This window comes from Chaetura pelagica, unplaced genomic scaffold (genome assembly GCF_000747805.2).
Source record: "Chaetura pelagica isolate M959 unplaced genomic scaffold, ChaPel_1.0 scaffold180, whole genome shotgun sequence".
Lineage (NCBI taxonomy): Eukaryota > Metazoa > Chordata > Aves > Apodiformes > Apodidae > Chaetura > Chaetura pelagica.
Window position 1 is genome coordinate 141,246 of NW_009951794.1, and position 20,454 is coordinate 161,699.

Here is a 20,454-nt window from a genome sequence, read left to right on the forward strand (position 1 = left end):
ATTTGCAATCTTGCAGGACCCTTTAAATCTGATAAAACCATTAAAAAGCTAATCTTCAAAAGAAAAAAAAACAAAACAACAAAATAAAATAATAATGTAATGCACAAGTTTCCTGATCCAAGCAGGCAGGGAGCACAATGTTCATATAATTTTTAAAACATACTTGAAGTGTATGTTATTCCATTGTCTTTCTTCCTTTCAAAACAATCAAAAACATTGATTTTTTTTTCTTTTTTTTTTAAACATAAAGCAATTTTTTTTTTAATATATAAAGCACTCTTCAAACATCTATTTCTTTTGAGTCCATTATTTGGTAAATATGTAACTGCTACACATTAGATTAGGTATTTTCTTCTTTCTTACTGTCTTTTTTTTTGTGTGTTTTTTTTTTTTCCATTTTATTTTTTTGTATTTTTTTTTTAATAATATCTTCAGTGCTAGGAGTTGGGTTTTAAAAATACATGAAATGGTGTGGAGTTGCTCCTCGGGAAACCCGGCTTTCCTGAGACATCTTCCACCATGTGCAAGATAGTGATCACAAAAGTTTTTTCGCCACTTCGACGAAGAGGAGGAAAAAAATTGAAACCAACAACAACAACAACAACAAACGACAACCAAAAAAACCCAAAGTTTTACACACAGCAATGGCCAAAGAAAAGAATCATAACAACACTGTTCAATCCCAGAGCTCTGAAGTAGCATATCTTCATTCTGAAAATAAGTTTTCTTTACGATGGAAGTCTCTCTCTCTCTTTTTTTTTTAATGTGTTTTTTTTTTCTCTTTAGTTTTTTTTTCTTTTTTTAATTCTTTTTATTTTAAAGTTTGAAGGAGGAAAACAAAAAAAAAAAGAAAGAAAAAAAAAAAGGTCTGTAAACAGGTGGGAGCCTCAACTCCTGGCTCCTCCAAAAGCAGTCAAAACCTATGTCCAAGTGCTTGTTTCTGTTCCTGCTTGCAAGGGAACTATCCACTCTTTACAATTATCTATGGCCACAGTTCAACAAGAGTATTTTTGTTTTCAACTTGATATTCCAAAGGGAAAAATGGTGCAATACTCCGGTCATCATTTTCTTGCATTAGTCCACAATAAAAAGCTGCTAAAGGTAGATATACATATTATTCTCCAGAGATACACACTGTAAATTTTTTTTTTAAATGCAATTAAGAGTCCTTGAGTAAACATTTACACGTGAATTGTCGCCGGCCCCTTCGATCAGTTTCTTGTTTTGTTTGTTTTTTCTTTGTAACATGATAGGATTAGCTACAAGAAGGGCTGCGGACACTCAGTGCAAAGTTAGAAGCTAATAACAATTCAACATTTGACCAACGAGCAAATAAAAAGCATATACTGAAGGAAAAAGAAAAACATCACACCTGTAGTTACACCAGCCACGGGCGCTCACTCACACTCACTCACACACTCACACTCACGCAGCTGTTCCAACAAAAAACATATAGTCTGAACTTCAAAAACAAAAATCTTAGAGCCTGGTTTTTTGTGTATTGATGCCAACCTGGAAGTGTAATAATTAGACTTAGAAAGTGTTCACATTTTTGTTATTGGCCTGCTGGATTCAAGTATTTGCATGTTGATATGTTTTCTTTTTTTTTAGTCTGTTTTGTTTTTTCTTTTTTTTTTTTTAACTTTTTTTGTATATATATATATTTATATTTTTTTTTTTGGGATTAAAAAAATGACATGAAAAAAGTAATGAAACAAGGGTAATGTGCATAGGCAGATCCATGGGAGTAGTGGACACAGAGATACCCCAGCCCTGCCCTCCCCTCTCCCCCCCAGCTCGACCTGTACAGTCAAGAGTCACTTTTCTGATTTGTTAACTTTTCTGTACCAATGGTAAATATCACACTTCACCCTTTCTGATTATTGGGTCCGCCTCTGGTAATGTGCATAATAGTCACAGGCTCATTTTAAATAGGCTTTCATTTCCCCCTTCCCCCCCCCTCCCCACCCAGTTGATAAAATAACCCTTTCCAGCCCAAATTCTGAAAAGTGCCCTTCATGATAGACCTACTTCTAAGCAGCTTTTATACTTGGTTTTGAAAAAAATCACCATACAAACATAAAAAGACAACATAAAAACAAAAAGCCATGAAAAAAAAAAAACACAACAACCAACCAAACAACAAAACCTGTCATTAGCATGTGACACTGACCCAAAGTAGCCCATACTGTTTCATCAACAGTTCACAAGGACTTCTGCAGTTTCATATTCGATATTGGACAGAGGTACTAAAAAAAAGGGCTGCCAGTCTGATTTGTTAAAGCTGGATTCTTCATCAAGCCCGGGACTGGAAAGGGTTACAATATTTTTATTTTCCTTTAGTGCTGATGATTGTTATTTTCCATTTTTATTTCTCTTGTTTCCTAGATGGACTCCCCGCTGAGAAGATCACCTGGAAGAAGAGTATTCAAAGGGGTCGGGCTCCCGATAACTCTGCCGTCGTCGGTGCTGGGGGGTCCCCAAAGGCTGCTGGAGTACTGAGGGACCCCCCCCCAGAGCAGGTCGCTGCTCCCCTTGCCCCCCAGGCAGGGGGTGTTCCAGTGCCCGGCGTCGCTGCGCACCAAGGCGTGGGAGCTGCTGGAGGAGCCCAGGCGGCTCGGGTTGGTTCCGGCGTTGGACTGCCAGCTGGAGGTGGGCGGCAGGGCCTGGCCTTGTGCTAAGAAACGGTTTACTTCTTCCTCCCCAGCAAACTCGGCCAGGATGGTAGTGTTTCCCAGGACACACCTGGGGACAGAAACAACAGGAGGAGGGACATGAAAGAGGAGCTGCAAAGGGAACTTTATGAACATCGCATCTTCAGGATTTCCACCTTCCGCAAGCGCGTCGGGGAAGGGACACAAAGGCAGGCTGGGAAACCTGTGCATTCCTCATACCAATTTCAACTGATTTGCAAAATTTGAGCAACATCTACATAGCAAAAAAAAAAACCCCACATAGCCAGAGATGGAGAGTGTGAGCAAGCTACTCCCATCTCAAATCCGACAGGAGCTGAGGGCACTGGCTCTGTGATGTATTTTCCAGTGATCAACTCCATGTAAACATTAATCTGTGGAACAGAGAGGGGCTGGTGTCTCTGGGAACTCTAATACTGTCCTCTTGGCTTCCACAAATCCCATCGTATTTTACCCTTGTCACTCTGCCAGGAAACCAAACACATACATAGCTCAGCCCTTCTCATTCAGAAAGGTCTGTCCTGTCCTTGCCAGCAGTGTAATTATAGTTGTGCCTCAACCTATTTACAAAAAAACACTGAAATGGAGGCCTGCCCAATATGATACTGTAAAGATGTTGCCACATACATATTTAAAATAAGCACTTTAAATTCACAGAATTATTTTCCCTTTGGCATTATTGCTTTTATCTGCACTTATGTATCTAAGCTGGGTCAGGTCTTCATGTTTTCTGAATGCTGCTTCATAAGAGTTGATTAAAGAATGGTCACCAGTTAAATAAGCAACAGGTTCATTAATATAATCATTATTACTAGAATTTCTGTTAATTAGGTTCATAATGGGAAAGCAGTTGCAAGTGTATATATGGAATAACCATTGCTCCTAAATGTTTATGGGGAGGTTATCAGGTCCAAATGGTATTTCCACTAGGACCAGTATTTTTCATCCTACTCATGCTTTAACCTGTTGGTAAAGAAAACCACTTTCCAACTCTAAGCACCCATGTGTTCTTTTGAAACATCTCTTAATCCTCCCTCCTGTCATTGATATTATCAGTTAAATTCTCCAGCTCTTGTGAAATATGCCAATTAATCCCATGGATTTGAAAAAACCAACATTTTATTGTCATACATTTCTTTCAAAACTCCTTTAAAAAAAGGTGACCACCACAAACACATGATTTATCATCCTTTTGTCATTTCTGTTGCCTTCTCATGCTCCCTCTGAGCTTCCTTTGCAATTCTAATCACCTCTTACAAATTCTCTGCAGGTGATAAAAGCTTAATGAACACTTTATTAACGGTGAATATCTATTATGAAGTTTTGCAATGACCTCTTATTCACTAGGATACGAAACCCCCAGTTACTTCTCTCTCATTATTATACAAAATAGGCTTCAACTAGTGATCTGTTCTGAGTCTTAGCAAATAAACACCTAAGGAAATAGTTTCTGAGCTAAAACTGGCTGTGTAACAAAGGAAAGAGAAAGCAGGAACATACATATGCAGAGACTTCTGGGCCTTGGCTGCTTCCTCCTTGGAACTGTATCGGACCACAGCATTCCCTTGTGTCAGGTTCAAGTGGAATGTTATTAGAGGGCCATGTTGCAAACACAGTGTCCTCAGTGTGGAACCATCAATCTGGTAAGAAGAAAGTGGGGAAAGGTTACCTGCATTCTTGTGAGTTTACTTTAAATGCTTGTTAACTGAAGTTTTACAAGCTAAAAAATAAGTACAGGTGAAAGAAAAAACATTTTTCTTCCATAAGAAGAATATTTTAATTACAGACTTGTGACTGTCTTTGTTGAGAGACATTGTCTTTTTAAGGCTTCCCTACAGTCCAGGGCACAACATTTCCCAACGTAGGTGATACAAATGATATTTCTCATTAGAAGTCCACTGAAGTCTAGAAATAAGTCAAAGGAAAAACACGTTCACAAATACAACTCAGTTTTCCCCAAGATGAATTTGGATGTCTTCATTCAAGGCTTTGTGCCTTAAGTTCTGCCTTGTGAATGACACTACATGGAAGATGTGACAGACTTAGGGGGAAAACCAAAAAAAACCCAAACCCATAGGAAAAGCAGATTTTACATCTCTGTATCTGCTTTAAAACATCATCCTCCTCCAAACTTACATAAATGGTGCACAACAAATGACTAATTACAGTCCTGAATGCTTATACTTGATTTGACAGCACTTGGAAAACTTCATGAATTCCCTGCAGAAGACAGACACTGGTAATAAATACAGAATAGCTTCCCTTCAAATGAATGCAATGGTTCACTCATGTTCTTCTCATCATCCCTCAAATCTGGTCAGTCTCTTCACAACCAGTTATGTACCATTCCATTTACCTGGGGCGTGAGGTTTCGAAGAACCAGCCAGCTGCTTGTTCTCCCTGAGCTGTCAGTACTCCATGCAGAACCTACAACACCAACATCACCAAAAAACATGGTATCAGGGTGTGGAGAGCACAGTACAAGAAGAAAACTTATCTGCAATCAACAACAGGCTAAGCAGTACTGCTACTGAAAACAAATCCTACAGCAGCTTCCTCACATCTTGATTTATTGTCTCCTTTGGAATGAAAACCTGCTTTTGTTACATTTAAAAGATCTGTGCCATTTTTCATGTTCCCACAAGAACTATTAGAAAACTAGTGGATGTAAGCATGATAATGCAACAAACTACCTTCAGGTCACATTAGAATTAATCTGGAAGACATTTTAAAAGCAATTCAGATACCAAGCTCAGATTGCTGCTTGCTATTAAAAGATGTTTATAGCACTGCAGCATTCTGCTATTTGCCAGTGATAGATTAATGTATATGACTTATTCAAAACAGTTATTTCTGCACTGACAATGTTCTGATTTAAGATACAAGGACATAAGCAACAAAACCTGCTTTTCCAGCTCCAGCCTAAGAAAACTGTACAAGCTTGATATTTATGAGTGGCACCTGACAAACCACAGTGCTTCTGTGGTCATGTCTGTAACCACACTCAAGCTCCAGAGAGATTTCTGGCACCACCGATATCTGCCCACCAGGTGGGGTTTTGGTGAAGAAAACACATAAAATAAATGGTGAAAAGGGATGAACATTTAATTCCCAATATAGTGAAAGCAGATTAATAAAACAGTCAGCTTTAGAAAATAAGTGTAATACTTTTGAAGGTGACAACACCTCACAAACAAACATGGCACACCTACTTACATAGCCAGATCCATGGTTTCTAATATTTGTATTAAGAAAAACAATGTAATCTAAAAAAAACCAACCCTGCATGAAAAAATTAAGACACTTCCTGAGGATCCTGCAATGCCAGCAGGTCCTAAATGCTTCTCAACCATGCTCCAAAAATTGTTCCATGTTAAATTCCATGAGCTGATCTTGAAGTCTTGTAGGCAGTCATAAATCATCCCACAGAACAAGAAGTATGTTTGAAAGATTTTTAGTAATGAAGGAAATGGGGAAAAAAAATCCTAGTTGGGGTGAAACTATTTGGCAATTGCTCTGTAAAATTAGTAATAGGACCAACTGAAAGATGACAGCTTCAGTTTTACAATTTTACCTAAAACAGACATGAGCTTCATCCCCAAAACACACACATTCAACTTGTACTAAACCTCAAGTTTTTGGAGCCTGGTAACAGAACTATTTGGTGTCCTTGCTGTTGTAACACAGAATAAAAGCAATCAATTATAAAAAGAAGGCACTGTGGTGTTACAAAATACAGAAGCCAAGAATACCAGAGGAGTAAGAGCTGGTCCAACCCAGGGGACTGGCACCCCATGTAGATGATGGCTTGGTGTTTGTTAAGCCTGGAGGTGGTCTTGTAGGAGCAGTAGTGTTTCTGGGTACCTTCCATAGTTCATGGGACAGAGAGGCTTGTGTGTGAGAGATTGGGCCAGAGGACCACGTAGACTTGATGTCTGACAATTTACCTGCAATAGAAAAAAAAAACCCACAATAAATCTGTGTGGTTTTAGTTAGCAACAACTCTTACACCAAGTAGGATGGGGAATCATCAAGCTTCTGCATTGACCATATTCTTCCAACCTTTCAGGAGATAGAAGAGTAGCATTCTCAACCATTCAGTGACATAAATCCTGTTTTCTTTGAACATACTTTCACTAGTATTTACATTTTCAAAGAACTTTGTATTTAATGAACCTCCCAACACCTGCTACATATACAGTTTCCTTTTTAAAATCTCCTAGTTTTCTTTCTTGTAAGAGACAATACATGAAAAAAGATCAGAAAATTGAATTAAGTATTTGAAATCTAGTTTCATAAAAATTATAATGAAATACTTCAAGATTGTCTCTCTTAAAACCACTGGATCTTACACAACTCATTTTATCTAATATGAAGTAACCAGTATATCCTTCTGCTCTTGTGATATTATTAAAATTCCAATGATCAAAGACCAACAAAAACTGTATTTCTGAACATTCAAAGTAACAAATGCTCCTTTTCCATGTCTTTGAGAAAAACGAAGTTTTCAGAAGGCATGTTCATATCACAATCTGTTACTCTCTGTAACTTCTTACTGCTCAGTCTGTTGTTTTCCTCATCAGTTTTTAACCTATCCTACCCTACTACTGTTCCTGCCAAATCAATTTTATAAAAGAATAGAAAAAAACAAGAATAACAAATACATTTAGCAGTCAGACTGGCAGACAAAACTGATTCAAACTACAGATACCAAAACAAACCTTTTTATTCACCTTTAAACTTGAGACACCCCTGCCTTTCTTCCTTGTATCAACACATGTTGTGAAAAGAAGAGTTCAATTTCCTGGTCCTAGCACAGGGTTTAGCACTGAAATGGTCTCATCCCTGCATCTTCTACCAGAATAAATGATACTGTGATTGTGCTGCCTTAATGCTTTAATGTTGATACTTGGTCTGACAAAGTCCAAGACACAAAAATCCTATGAATCTTTTTAAAACCAGGTTTGAACTGGCAGACCAAGCTTATATTGAATCAGTGCTTTCCATCAGGCAGCCACTGAAGTTTTTCATTAGTCCTAAAACCAAATTTACCAGTCATCAAATCACAGTCACACACACACATACTCCCCAAATTGCCTCTATTTATCACTTAACTCATTGATTTTATACTCAATCATAACAATTGAAGTGAAAAGGCAATCACTCTCCCACCTTCTTGCAAACTCTAGCAACAAAAAGAATTTGACAATGATGATGAAGACACTAACAAGGGTAAAATGGCAGGAGGAAAGGGAGAAAGTCTGAGTTTTGGAACTCAGAGCAGCTCAGCCTGGGGCATAGCACACGATACATGCACATTCCCACAGATTAGATGTTGCTATGTCACTACTTCTCATGAGGTTAACAAAAAGATTAGATGACACTGCAACCAAATAAAAAGCAAATAAAGCAGAAATGCATGGCAGATAAAAAGAAAAGCAAGCCACCACTTTTCCTTTCACTGGAGTCAAAACATTCCAAACAAACCCTTCTCATTTTTCATTCTGCAGTATGAACTGTTGCACCTTGCTTTATTCAAAAAAGTGGAGGGTTTTCATTGATTAGATATGAAAATATGACCACAATCCACACAACAGCCCCAAATCATTTTTATAATGGGACAAGCTGGGTATATAGATACCCAGCTAGCAAAGTTTCCATGATTTGCAGAAAGAAATGCTCCAGAATGTATAACTCATTAAAAAGAGTGGGGTAATTGTTTAGACCATCTACAAGCTCAGCATCAGGCTTTGGATTGCCTACTAAAAGACATTAAAGAGCCCCAACCCCTCCAGAGCCATGCAGAGTTACCTCCTTGAGGTACTGCCAAACTTCTTCCTGAGCTGAACATAGCTCACTTTTAACAGTGAGTTTATTAATAAAAACTATCAGCTCTTACTAGATGAGTCTTGTAAGGGCATTTCTACTGAGATCCTAGGAAATATTCCTCCTCTAAGTTGCAATGGAAATAGCCATGAATAGATTAAGATGCCAACTCAAGAGTGACAGCACGTGGCATCAAGTGGAATAAACACATTTTTCCTTAGCACAATTCCAGACATACCATCCACCGCTCCCCGCTGGAGAGCTGCCAGGAGAGCTGCCAACCTAGCCCAGGACTTAAAAAAACACACTTCTGTCCCTAGTAGCCCTCCTGCACTAACTGGGACAGCACTTCCCAGGGCCTTTTCTCAGGATGCAGAAGGGTGGGGAAGTAGAAAGGCCAGATTTCCTACCTGCAATGCTAGGTGCGGATGCAATGCTGCTGAAAGAGCTACTGTAGCCGGAGGCACTAAGCGGCCAGGCACTCGATGAAGGCAGCGTGGCATTCTGAGATGATGTTGGGGATGACCCTGCAGAACCAGCAGAGAAGCAACTAAGAAAGATGAGCATAATGATGTCTGGTGTGACAAGAGCAAATCTAGTCCGTGCAAATACAAACCATGCAAGGCATTTTTTCTTTCGTTGGCCTGGGCTCTCAAGTCTAGGAATGAAATGTTACAGAACGCATGATACAGTGGAACAGGAGGCTTTGGTAGTAAAGAAAAGAAAGCTGGCATAGTAGCAAATGTACTAGCACCTGTGCAGAAGATAAATTCTGCATTTCCATGTGACTTTTTTAAAAAATCAGTGTTAAACTGTTCAGTCTCAAGGAACAGGCTTCACTGATAAAGGTGCTCTGCCAGCTGAGTTAAGCAATGGCAACTGTAGATGAGCATAGATGTATATGATAAACTAACCTCTTACCATGGCTGATTTCCCCTAAATTACTCAAGGTAAGCACTTCTACATCCTAATGCCCACAAACAACTTCAGATTTTTGCAAACTTTCAGTAAGGCAAGGGAATATTTTACCAATCTCTTCTCCAACTGATAACATTAAATGAAATAGCCTGAAACCATCTTGGTAAATCATTTACAATCTGAGGAGCTATCTAAGCACACATACAATTTTCTAACTGGCAGCAAATGAAAGAAACTGAACAGAAAATAAAAGATCTTCATTATAAAGACCAGAAGAGCTGGAGGTATTCTCTCCAGCCACCAACAAAATTGTGTATCTTATGTGACTTATCATTGCTGACATACTGAGATGGGCTGTGATACTGAAACATCTTTAACCGACTAACAAGAACAGGTGAGTTCTTTGGAAAAGAGTGCTACACTGTGGGAGGAGGAAGGAGGCAAAAGGCCACTCTCGTCCCTCACAGCTCAATAAAAAAACAGGCTGCATGTTCAGCTGGAACAGCAACCAACACACTTTACCTCACTCAGGCTTCCTGTGCTGCAAAGGACACCAATGCAGACATGAGTCTCAAGAAAAATAACTATGCCAAGGCCTTATCTGGAAATAATTTATTCCCCAGGCAGGCCTACAGAGCTGAAACTGGTCCTGATTCTGCCAAGACTTTCAAGCTCATAGTAGCTGACACTGCAAAGCTTCATTAGCAAACAGGGTGAGAAAAAAGATAAGTCCAAAAGCTTAGGTTTTGTCTGTTTCTAAGTGTTCCGTGCAAGGACAGCGTTAGATGCAGTCTAGGCCTCTAAATGGAGATCAGCTCTGTTAACACAATCCATGTGCTTCAAGCTGCAGTGTTCACAGACTGTCTCTTCCTGGCAGCATGTTGTGAAAGCCCTGATCTCATATGGGGAGCTACTGACAATAACACATGATTTTACCTAGGAGCAAACACCTAGGTTATATGAGCATAAAGAAACTGATTCTGCAACTACATTTTTAATTAGAATCTTTATTATTAACTAGCAAAAAAGCTAAGGAGGAAAGGCAGCATATGTGGACCCCAACAGTCACTGATTTTCAGAAGGTTTTGGCTTTTGAAGGCCTGTTTACTTCTGCAGAGATCATCTGTACTAACTCTCTTTGTGTCATTGTTTCTTCATTCCACAGATTATACACTAGCAGAGCTAATGTGCACTTTCCTTCTATAGAGAAGGAAAAGCTGTAGTAGGTATCATCTACCTTACAGGTGTAGGCAGCTCTGCAGGGTTAGGCTTTTGGCCTAAGGGAGCATCTCCTGGGTGCACATCTGAACTGTGACTGAATTAAATCTTATACTTTCCTTTTTATAACCTCAAACCATCCAGGTTGCCTGCCCCTTGAGGTGCATTTGGGTCATGAAAAAATCAATTCACCATTACTCACACACAAATACCTCATGGTTCAACCAAAATGAAGATTGTTTTCTGGTAAGAGACAACAGGAATCATTCCAGGCAAGGAAAATCCCTGCTTCCTTTCCCTCACATTTCACATCCCTTCAACTGAACTAACAAACCCAGGGCTGGAAACCCATTTCAAGGACACTTTGATTCACAAATTACTAGAACAAAATCCCCAGTTTTAATTCTGACAGGTCCTTCTTGACAAGCTGATTATACCTGTTCCTGTGCATATCTGAATGCTCAATTGAGTGCAGATAACTTGCCTATTTGGTCACACTGATCACAATTAAACCAAGGCACCTCTCCCTTGATCCACTTTCAGTACATCTAGTTAACAAGTAGCATATTCTCAACGGTTTACTGTTTTGGAGAATACCCTTTTAAATTCTGGAGTAAGCACTGCCAAGACAAAAGGAATGGAAACAGCACTGGGAAATACTAGTTTATTAAATAATTCCCTATATTTTTATTTCCTTTGATGGTTATAGGGATAAACCAGCTCTAATTTATTTTGCTGATTGGTCTTCTAACAAAGCTACAAATAATTAACCTGGCAGAACCTGCTGCCTCAGCAACAACTGCAGAACTTTTGTATTGTGTCTTCTGAGCCTTTCACAAAGTGTACGTAAGAGGTTGGCCACCATGGAGAGTGAAATCTTGTTCAAAACAAAGCATTACAGGTTACAAAATCTTCCAGTGACCTCAGAAGTTTATATGATATCTCTCAGCTTTTTCTAATATAAATATATTTACATTTCCCACGGAAAACATATTTAAATCAACTATTTCTGGATTTGCAGTATTAGATAAGGATTCCATGCAAAAAACAGACTACACCCACAACATATGAAGTCAACTTTTTTGGAAAGAAGAAGAAAGTATCCACAGATATGAAAGCAATGTGTGTGTTTACCTCCACTCTTGAGAAGATAGCGATTAACATCCTGTATCGTGGTATTTATGGTAGGCCCAGTTGGAACACTTCCAGGAGTAACATCAGGGTCATTTTCAGGATCAATATTCTGCAGTCCTTTCCATGGCACTCCTGGATGAAACTCTGTTTCAAATACAATAAAAAGAAGAGCAGCTAAAGTTATAAATCTCCCAAAGTTCCTGTGTAAACATGAGGATTGGATAACTAAAACCAATGTTACGTTTTAAGGACATCAGTTTAGCACAAAATGCTTTGTTATTTTGATACCTGGTGGCCAGTTGATGCTGGAGCCATTGGAAATTTTATCACTCTCAGGTTTGGCACGTGACCAGCTGTGAGGAACAGCTACAGGTGGGCTGGCAGGAGACTCACTGTTCTGAATCAGATCATACCGGCTGTAGGAGTCATCAATGGAGGACTTTCCTGGAGGACCAATACTTAAACCTCCAGGTATAGCACCTGTAATAGAAAGGCTTTGGTTAGGAGTGGGACTGACTTTGGGTATGGAATTTCATCAGTCCCTATATACTGATTTTTATATTATTTTTCTTTCTGTAAAGATAAAAAAAGAATGATTAAGTCTTATCAACACCATGAGCAAAACTTAACAGCCTCTGAAGCCTATGAGGAATTGGAACTGGTACAGTCTAGATACTGACACTGCATTACTTCCACAAAGAGACTAAGTAATTCAAATTATTACACTGATGGCAAAGAGGAATTTTCTGAGGCAGAATACTATGGAATATCACTGCAGGCAAGCCCTCTTCCCATCCTTCTCTAGGTATTCATTGCTGATGGGTTGGATGCATTATCTTAAATGCCCATTCTCATGTTTCTACAAACTTATCAAACAACAATTTGGCATAAACAGTGCAGAAGAAAAAACTCTTGTAAAAGAAATAATTAATGCTGGTCATAATAAAATCCAGGATACAACAAAGTTAACAGAGCACCATGTTATAACAGAAAAAACTTGGTACAGGAAATAAAGGAATGACTCAGGATACCGGAGGCGTGTGGGATAAAGGTGTTCAAAGAGATTAGCAACCACTTCTGGAAAAACATGAAGTTTGTGCTCCTGATTCCCAGGGTGGGTAACAATGTAATCCATCATGCCCTTGTACAGGACTGGCTGGGAAAGGTTGATGAGACTGGAAGAATTGTGGGAGAAAGCCAATGTAAAGTTTTTTTGGATTGAAGGTATGCAGATGTGGAGTAAGGGGAAGCTTGTGGGACTTGTTTTGCCAACACTAATGGCTTGTTTTACTTCAATTCCATGTTCTGAGCAACAACATTCAGCAGATGAAAAAAAACATTCCTACACTGCATGTAGGAAGTGACAGCTTCAAGAACATCAATGCACTGCTGAATGGGACTGCAGAAATCATCTTAAAAATATCACAGTCTCCAAGGGTGCTCCGTACCGACCATTTCTGAGCACTTACTGAGACTAGTAATGAGAAAAAAAGAATGAAAATTGCACTATGACTCAAGTCTCTTTCAAAAAGCCAGGCTGACAAATGAAATGTGACATACCGTGCTTGCTGGAGTTCTGGTCAAGAGAAGAAGCAGCACTAGACAGATTATCCATTGAGTTGGGGTGTGTCCACTGAGGAAGGCGAGACTGGGACTGAGAAGTGTCCTTCACTGACAAACCACCAGTAATGTCCATGTTATTTACATTCATGTTCGGGTTCAGTCCAGCTGTGAGGAAATAGGTCATTAGATATCCATAATATACTGCAAGATTTAAAAGTGTGTTTTTAAAATCCAGCTTCAGAATTTATTAACCATTGATTTTCAGGTATCAGTATTGATTTACTTGGCACATTTTCAATCTGCTGTCAGGAACTTGGGTTTTTATGGGAACACCCACTTAGCCCCCATGAATTCAGAAAATGTTTCAACTTTGCTAAAAGGAAAAAGAAAAAAGATGTAGGGATACAATTTCAAAGCTGTCAGTGTTCCTACTTGCAGTCTCTTTGCTTGTGTCAGAAGAGGAATTCTGGAAGAATGCACTGGAACACTACATTTCAACCAGTGAAGAATTTGCAGCATTCCATTCCCAAGCCAAAATATTCCAACTGTCTCACCAGCCCAGCCCCATGATGTCTGCCATATTGTTTTGCTGACAACATTTAAGAAATCCCAAATGAAGCAACTATTTAAAAGGAACACACACAGCTGCTATCCATCAGAGCTGGTATTGTATTATTCGGGCACAGATTTTGTGTACCCAGAACAAAAATCACTCACACTGTATTTAAGGAATGATTTTTGACATGCCTCTGTTACACAAATCTGCGTCCTTTTTGATATATAATCCTGAATGTTAGCAAATCACAGGAAGCTGAGATATGATAAGAACCTCTTAGACTTAGGCATTTAATTCATAAATTCTTTTGCCTTCTGATGCTCCCTGCCACAACAGCTCACCCTAGCAGTCAAAATTACTTTCTTAACTGCTGCATGGTAGATAAAGCTTGGCAATTCTATTGTACATAGCATAAAGAGAGTCACAAAGAGATTAAACAAATTCCTTTATGTCATAAATGAAGTCTGTAGCATATGTTAAACAATCACAGAAAACAGGTTGGAAAGGTTGTTCTCTTCACCCTGTTTCAAGGCTGAATCAATTACTTTGACATCAATCATATTTGACAGAGCTATGTCTAACCTACCACCAAATGGCTGGTGGAGAAGATTTCAGACACTGCCTAGATAATTTATCCCAGTACTCTAGTTTGCTTAAAGCAAATAAATTATCCTTAATGTTTAACTAGATCTCTTTTTATGCAACATAAGTTGATTACCTCTTGCATTAGCCACATACAAGAAAACTTCAAAGCTAGCTTTTACATTTTTCAAGATTTCTGCATGTCTCTTCAGGCTTCTCTTTAGATGAAAGTGAGCAGAGGACCTTACTTCCTCCTTAGCAGTAATGTTTTTGAACCATCTTATCACCTGCACAACACTCTGCATTGCTTCAAAACTGATTGATCTTTCTTGAAATAGATTGACCAAAATTGATGCTTATGCACATGACATTTGTGTATTTTACAACAAGATGCTGTTAATACGTATTTAGTTCATAAACAGCAACATATGTAGATAGTTAATCCAGCAAATCTTCCATCCAGGTATTTTTAGGCAGAGCACAGGTGAGCAAAGAAGGCTCAAGGGGAGACCTTATTATAGTGTTCCAGTACTTGAAGGGTGGCTGCCAAGAAAATGGAGAGTCCCTTTTTATAAGGAGTCACATGGAAAAGACAAGGGGTAAGGGGAGCAAGTTGCTCCTGGGGAGATTTGGAAACAAGAGGTAAATTCTTCACCCTGAGGACAGTCAAACATTGGAATAGTGTCCCAAGGGAAGTGGTGGATTCCTCCACATTGAACAGGTTTAAGTCTCAGCCTGACAGGGTGCTGAGATACCTCATATAGACTATAGTATTACCTAGAAAGGTTGGATCAGATGACCTGGCATTCTATGATTCTGTGAAACACATCCCCCCCTGAACAGCTACCAGACAGGCACCAAGCACCATCGGTTTGTTGAGGCATTTCAACCCTATTTAACAAAACACATCTTCTGTATTCCTGTCTTGTATCGTAGAGCACAATATTTAGATGCTGAAGCAGTGAAATCCACTCCCTCTGTCTTTTCCATGGGGAACTGCTTTAATGAGGGACACTTACCAAGAGGGTAAGGAGCAAAGGTGTTCGGTGAAGACTGTTGCTCTTTGGTCTGCAGGTCAGGTAGGCCGGGAGCCTGGGGATGGGGTGAAAAGCTATCCATGGCTGATTTGCCTGCAGAGGGGTGCAAAGATAGATGTGGAGGGGGAGGCTGCTGCTTCATAAGCAGGGCCTGGGCCAGCTGGCGCTGGTGCTGCTGGATCTGCTGCTGCATGTTATTGATTGTACGTGCAACCTGGCAAGAGAAAGAATCAATAAATGCTCCATTGAACAAAAGGACACTAGATGTCTCCTGCTTTTTCTCTATAGTGATATAACACAATAGATCTCTTTACAAATAAAAATTGACTGTTTGAAGGGTTGAAGAGCTTCCCTCCAATAACTGAACACTGTGAAATAGCTTTATTACTCTAGCACTCTTCCCTTTTCAATACTCAAGCCATGCACTGTGTTACTGTTTCTAAGGATGCTTTAGCTGCTTTGGTGTAACAGAGCACAATCTCTTGAAGCTACTGAAACCAAACTCTTATGAGAGAGACTTTAAGTGGCAGGGAAACTTACTTGCTGCTCCTGTTGTCTCATGGGTCCGGAAACATTACGCTGAGCCTGTAACATCTGCTGCTGGATTTGTAAACGTTGGTACGCCTGGAGGCAGAGAGGAGAGGGCTGAGCTCCTAACACATACAATTAACCAGACAAGCTTGCTTGGACTGCTCTGGTACATTACAAAATAAAAAAAGATACTAAGAGTTTTCTGAAAACACACAGTGAAACAAAAGTAACATCCTTGTTCCAAATGTATTTTATTATATATTTAATTCTAGTGTTTGCTGCTGTTTGCTTTTTTAAAACCAAAACACAATTTAAAATGTTTTAAGTTTATGAGCAATAAATTTTCATTAAACATAGGAACCATTTTCTTTGTTGGGAAAAAAAAATGTAACCCAACACAAAAATGAAAATAATGTTTATACTATTATACAAATAGGATAAATACCAATAGTTATTTTTGGTTTGGCCATTTTGAGTTCTGACAGCACTGGGTAATTAGTTGTGCTGCTTCATTCCAGAGATTTTCCACAAGGCAGTACATTTGTTGTTTCAAGGTGTTCCTCTGAAACATGTATTTAAAAGCCAAAGGAGCTCTGTAAGGTATCTTTCATCTGGGTGCTGTTTAATTATTACCATTGCACGAGATCAATGCTGTACTCTCCAAAACTAGGAAACACAACCAGAAATGAGTAACAGTATCAAACAGTACTCCTAACAGATGAGCTGGACTAGTACACTGAGATCAGCAATTATGCTAGTTTTCATCCTCAATTTTACCTTTAAAACACTGACTTACTGGTAGCAGTACCTCTTTTGAAAACGTTCTTAACATCTAAATAAGTATTTTCATGCACACAGGTGAAATTTTCAAATACAGCAAAAGAACACAACTTTTCAAAAGTTCTTCTTATTACATGATGTGCTTAATATACATGTTATTAATTACAGGAAATTTATCCTACACTTCATTATTTAGTGAGAGAAATGAAGTTCTCCAGGTAATTCAGGTGACCAGCACTGCTGAGATTTCTCTCCTGTGTGACATAAATCTCCCAGTTGGTCACTTAGTTGCATTTGTTGGCATGTAATACACAGGTTTAGTGCTGTTTGAGAACATACTAGGTTAACTCAAACCAGTAGGAAGACAACTGACTTTTTTTGTTTCACTCATCAGCTGTAAAGGATAATTACTCCACAAATGACTATTTATAAAGCCTGAGGCAAAAAAAGCATGATTTTGTTTCTTTAAAAAGAAATACCACCAATGTAATCAGCATCTGATTGTTTGAAAGATCTGCCATGTCCATTAAAAAATTTAGCTAGCCATTTTCTCATTTTATCTTCATGCCTTTAATTCTGATTTAGAGCTTATTTGCCACATCTTTTAACTTACCAGCTGCAGCTGATAGAGCTGGTTCAACATCGTCATATGCTGAGGATTATTAATTGGCGAGGTTAACTGTGCAGGGCTGAGACCAATGTTTTTTGCTGCAAACTGCAAAAGCTGTGCTTGAACCTAAGGAAAAGCAGTGTATTAAACATTGTACATTTACTTTTAACAGTGGCAACTGTGTAAACCATCAACAAGAGTCACAAGACATCAGCTGGAAAATATTACCGATACCCAAAGTAGCACCATGAACTATAAAATAAATTAACAAGAGGCTCTAATACAAATCGTAATAACCACACTCCAATGTGCACTTAGAGCAAAAGAGCTGAGAAAAAACTCCTCAGCTCTTTAGAAACACTACTTTTTGCAAAAAGGAACACGAGAATGTGCCCACACGGATCATGTAGAGAACATACATGCCAGAACATCCTACCTGTGTTACATGCTCACTGGGCTAAGAAATAAATCAGAGACACAGCCAGGCAACAGTAGCTGCAAAGCCTCAACAGTGTGACAGAATGCATATGGAGAGAAGAGTGTGTATGGAAGAGTTCCAGGGAAAGGAAAAACTCAGGAGTGGAAGTGTTGTCTAACCTGAGGGGATAGAAACTGAGGCACTTGAGCACGAAGACTAGGCTGGGATGAATTAAGAGGTTGCACTGGCGGTTGCTGCGGCTGTTGCATGGTCCTGGTTTGTGCTGCTCCGCTATTGCCAAACATACCCAGATTGCCACTCGGTATCTACAGCAGGACAGGACAGACATTGGCATTTAAAGACATCACTCAGCATATCACCTGGAAGTTACTTATCCGTGCAGCCTTTATCCTCAGGGATTATGACGGGCACGGATAAAGAAGCCAGCAGATACAGACTGTACTGATGATCAGGTTTAGGATCAGGGCATGGCAAGGATCGCCAGGTACCCAACGTCCCAAACGGTGCACAGATGCCTCAACAAAAGGCAGCTGAAGTTGAAGACCACTATTGTAAGGATGTATAACCCTAGAGGGTCACAAGATGAACAAAGTACTTGCCAAAACATTTGTGTTTATGTAGCAAGGGACAGGAGAATGGAGTCATTAAACTCACAGAATCCAAATCCTTGAATTATCTAGGCAGTTTTTATACTTAAGTCATTTTACAAAGCTACTGGTAACGGACATGCTATTAGTGCAGTCTCTGCTTCTGAAAGATATGCTTAATGGGCTCCAAGTCCTGAACAAGTACTGCCTTCAGAAGAGTAGCTTTAAAAGAATATACGTAACAAAAGCCACCAGAGAAAGAACCTGTAGTTTTCCTGTGTTGTTCTTTCTTATCTTTGCTGGAACGTCAATTTATATGGCAAAAATAACCTTTGCATAATCAACAGTAGTTTATAGCCTCTCAGTCTTGTGGTGTTTATCAATCTTCCCCTCCATCTCCTTCCCTTTTCTTTCCCTTCCATCCAGTTTTACTCAGCAGCCAAAACATCTCCCTTGCCACAATGCTCTATGTGACCAGAGGTGCAAGAAGCACAGCTTCTTTCTTCCCACCTGTCAATGCTGTGAGCCCTCCTGGCACTTACAACAGCAATAAAAAAAGACCCCATCACTTCTCACCCATCTCATCCCTGAATAATTATGCCAGCCAGGAAAGATGAATTAGAGCAATGTCTCTGCTTCAGAGTGTGTGACAATTAGCAATGCCTCAAAAAAAGACACCGCACATCAATCAGGGCAGAGTTAGACCAGGGTTCAGTGGTATAAATCCAGAACACTACAGTCTCTTCTCAAGGGATGCATGTAATTAGCAGGCTAATTACAACTAAAGAGTTTTTATGTCCTATAACATAGAATGTTTACACAGCAGGTAGTTTCTCCCCTGATATTTCATGTGAACAAAGACGTTGCACACACTTCCAGTGTAAAACACCACTTCCCCCAGGGAACTGATGAGTCCAAGAGAGCTGAAATTCAACTTGGGATCTCCCCCAACAGCCTTACCTGTCTAGAAGAATTCAAGTTTTGCATGCCCAGCCCTGAGGCAATCCCGCCCAGGGTCTGATTAGGGAGTGCACTGTTTGAAAGGGGGAGCTTCAGGCTTGGTGAAGGCAAAAATGGTGAAGTAGTGGGCTCTTCCACTAGGCCGCCATCCTGATTGGAGAAAGAAAGGGTGAGCTGCGTGCGGTGCCCAGGAGCAGGCAGCACACAAAACAGTGTCCCATGGAAATAGAAAAGGGCATGGATGAATAAAAATATTTTTTAAAAAAGAAAAAAAAAGAAAAAAAGAAGAAAAAAAAAAAGGAAGAAAAAAAGACATGAATAACAGGGAATGAAAAAACATGGAGTGACGGGAGAAGAAAGAAAGAAATAGTATTAAGGTACTGTTTTTCTTTATTTTGGTACACTTAATCCACTAACGTACAATCACCCTCACCCATCTCTCCAGAAGGAGAGGAATTCAACAACTGAGCACTGAGTTATCACCTCTTCCTCCCCCCTTAGCTCCATCTCCTCTCTCCTCCCCCAGATTGAAAAGTGGAAAGGGAAGAGACCCAGCAGATTCTGGGGAAGCCTTCTTTTAGGTTAGTAAACTCCCAGCAGCGTAGCACCAAGATATTGCTTTTGTTAGCCCAGAACCTGAGAAAGGCCAGATCAGCTTATATGATAGCAGCCTGCATTGGGTTCCACATCACAGCTCTGCTCTTAAAAAAGCATTTTTGCACTAATCCCCTTTCCTAACCGAGACACATGAGCCTTGTTTAATATTCACACAGCACTGAGTTATTATTATCCACTATGAAACATTACACTCTAATGCACCCAAGGAACACAAATATCCTTTAAAACAATAATTATAATGTTTTCTGCATAACCTTCCTAGGAAAGTGATTAAGATACTGCCTGAACATCCCCCAGGAGGAGACAGATTCCAGCAAGCCATGAGGACCCCTCTCTGATAACCAGGCTGAACAGGGATCTGGCAGCCCCCGCGGGGGGGGGGGGGGGACCCACAAAAAAAAA

At 39.6% G+C, this 20,454-nt stretch overlaps 1 protein-coding gene across 2 annotated transcripts in view; it reads right to left on the reverse strand.

The window, feature by feature from the left end:
- Positions 1-2,224: 2,224 nt before the first annotated feature.
- Positions 2,225-20,454, reverse strand: part of TNRC6C (trinucleotide repeat containing 6C) — a 37,049-nt gene continuing 18,819 nt past the window's right edge. The window contains exons 8-20 of one of the 2 annotated variants that reach the window (XM_010007149.1): positions 19,435-19,584; positions 18,046-18,192; positions 17,452-17,574; positions 16,068-16,151; positions 15,510-15,741; positions 13,350-13,517; positions 12,078-12,269; positions 11,790-11,933; positions 8,930-9,046; positions 6,446-6,640; positions 5,050-5,120; positions 4,194-4,333; positions 2,225-2,745 (exon numbers count right to left, since the gene is read on the reverse strand). In XM_010007149.1, the coding sequence (XP_010005451.1) occupies positions 2,385-2,745; positions 4,194-4,333; positions 5,050-5,120; positions 6,446-6,640; positions 8,930-9,046; positions 11,790-11,933; positions 12,078-12,269; positions 13,350-13,517; positions 15,510-15,741; positions 16,068-16,151; positions 17,452-17,574; positions 18,046-18,192; positions 19,435-19,584 (2,124 nt within the window). In that variant the 3' untranslated portion in view covers positions 2,225-2,384. The remainder of the gene's footprint in view (positions 2,746-4,193; positions 4,334-5,049; positions 5,121-6,445; positions 6,641-8,929; positions 9,047-11,789; positions 11,934-12,077; positions 12,270-13,349; positions 13,518-15,509; positions 15,742-16,067; positions 16,152-17,451; positions 17,575-18,045; positions 18,193-19,434; positions 19,585-20,454) is intronic. The other variant, XM_010007156.1, reaches the window with a different exon arrangement.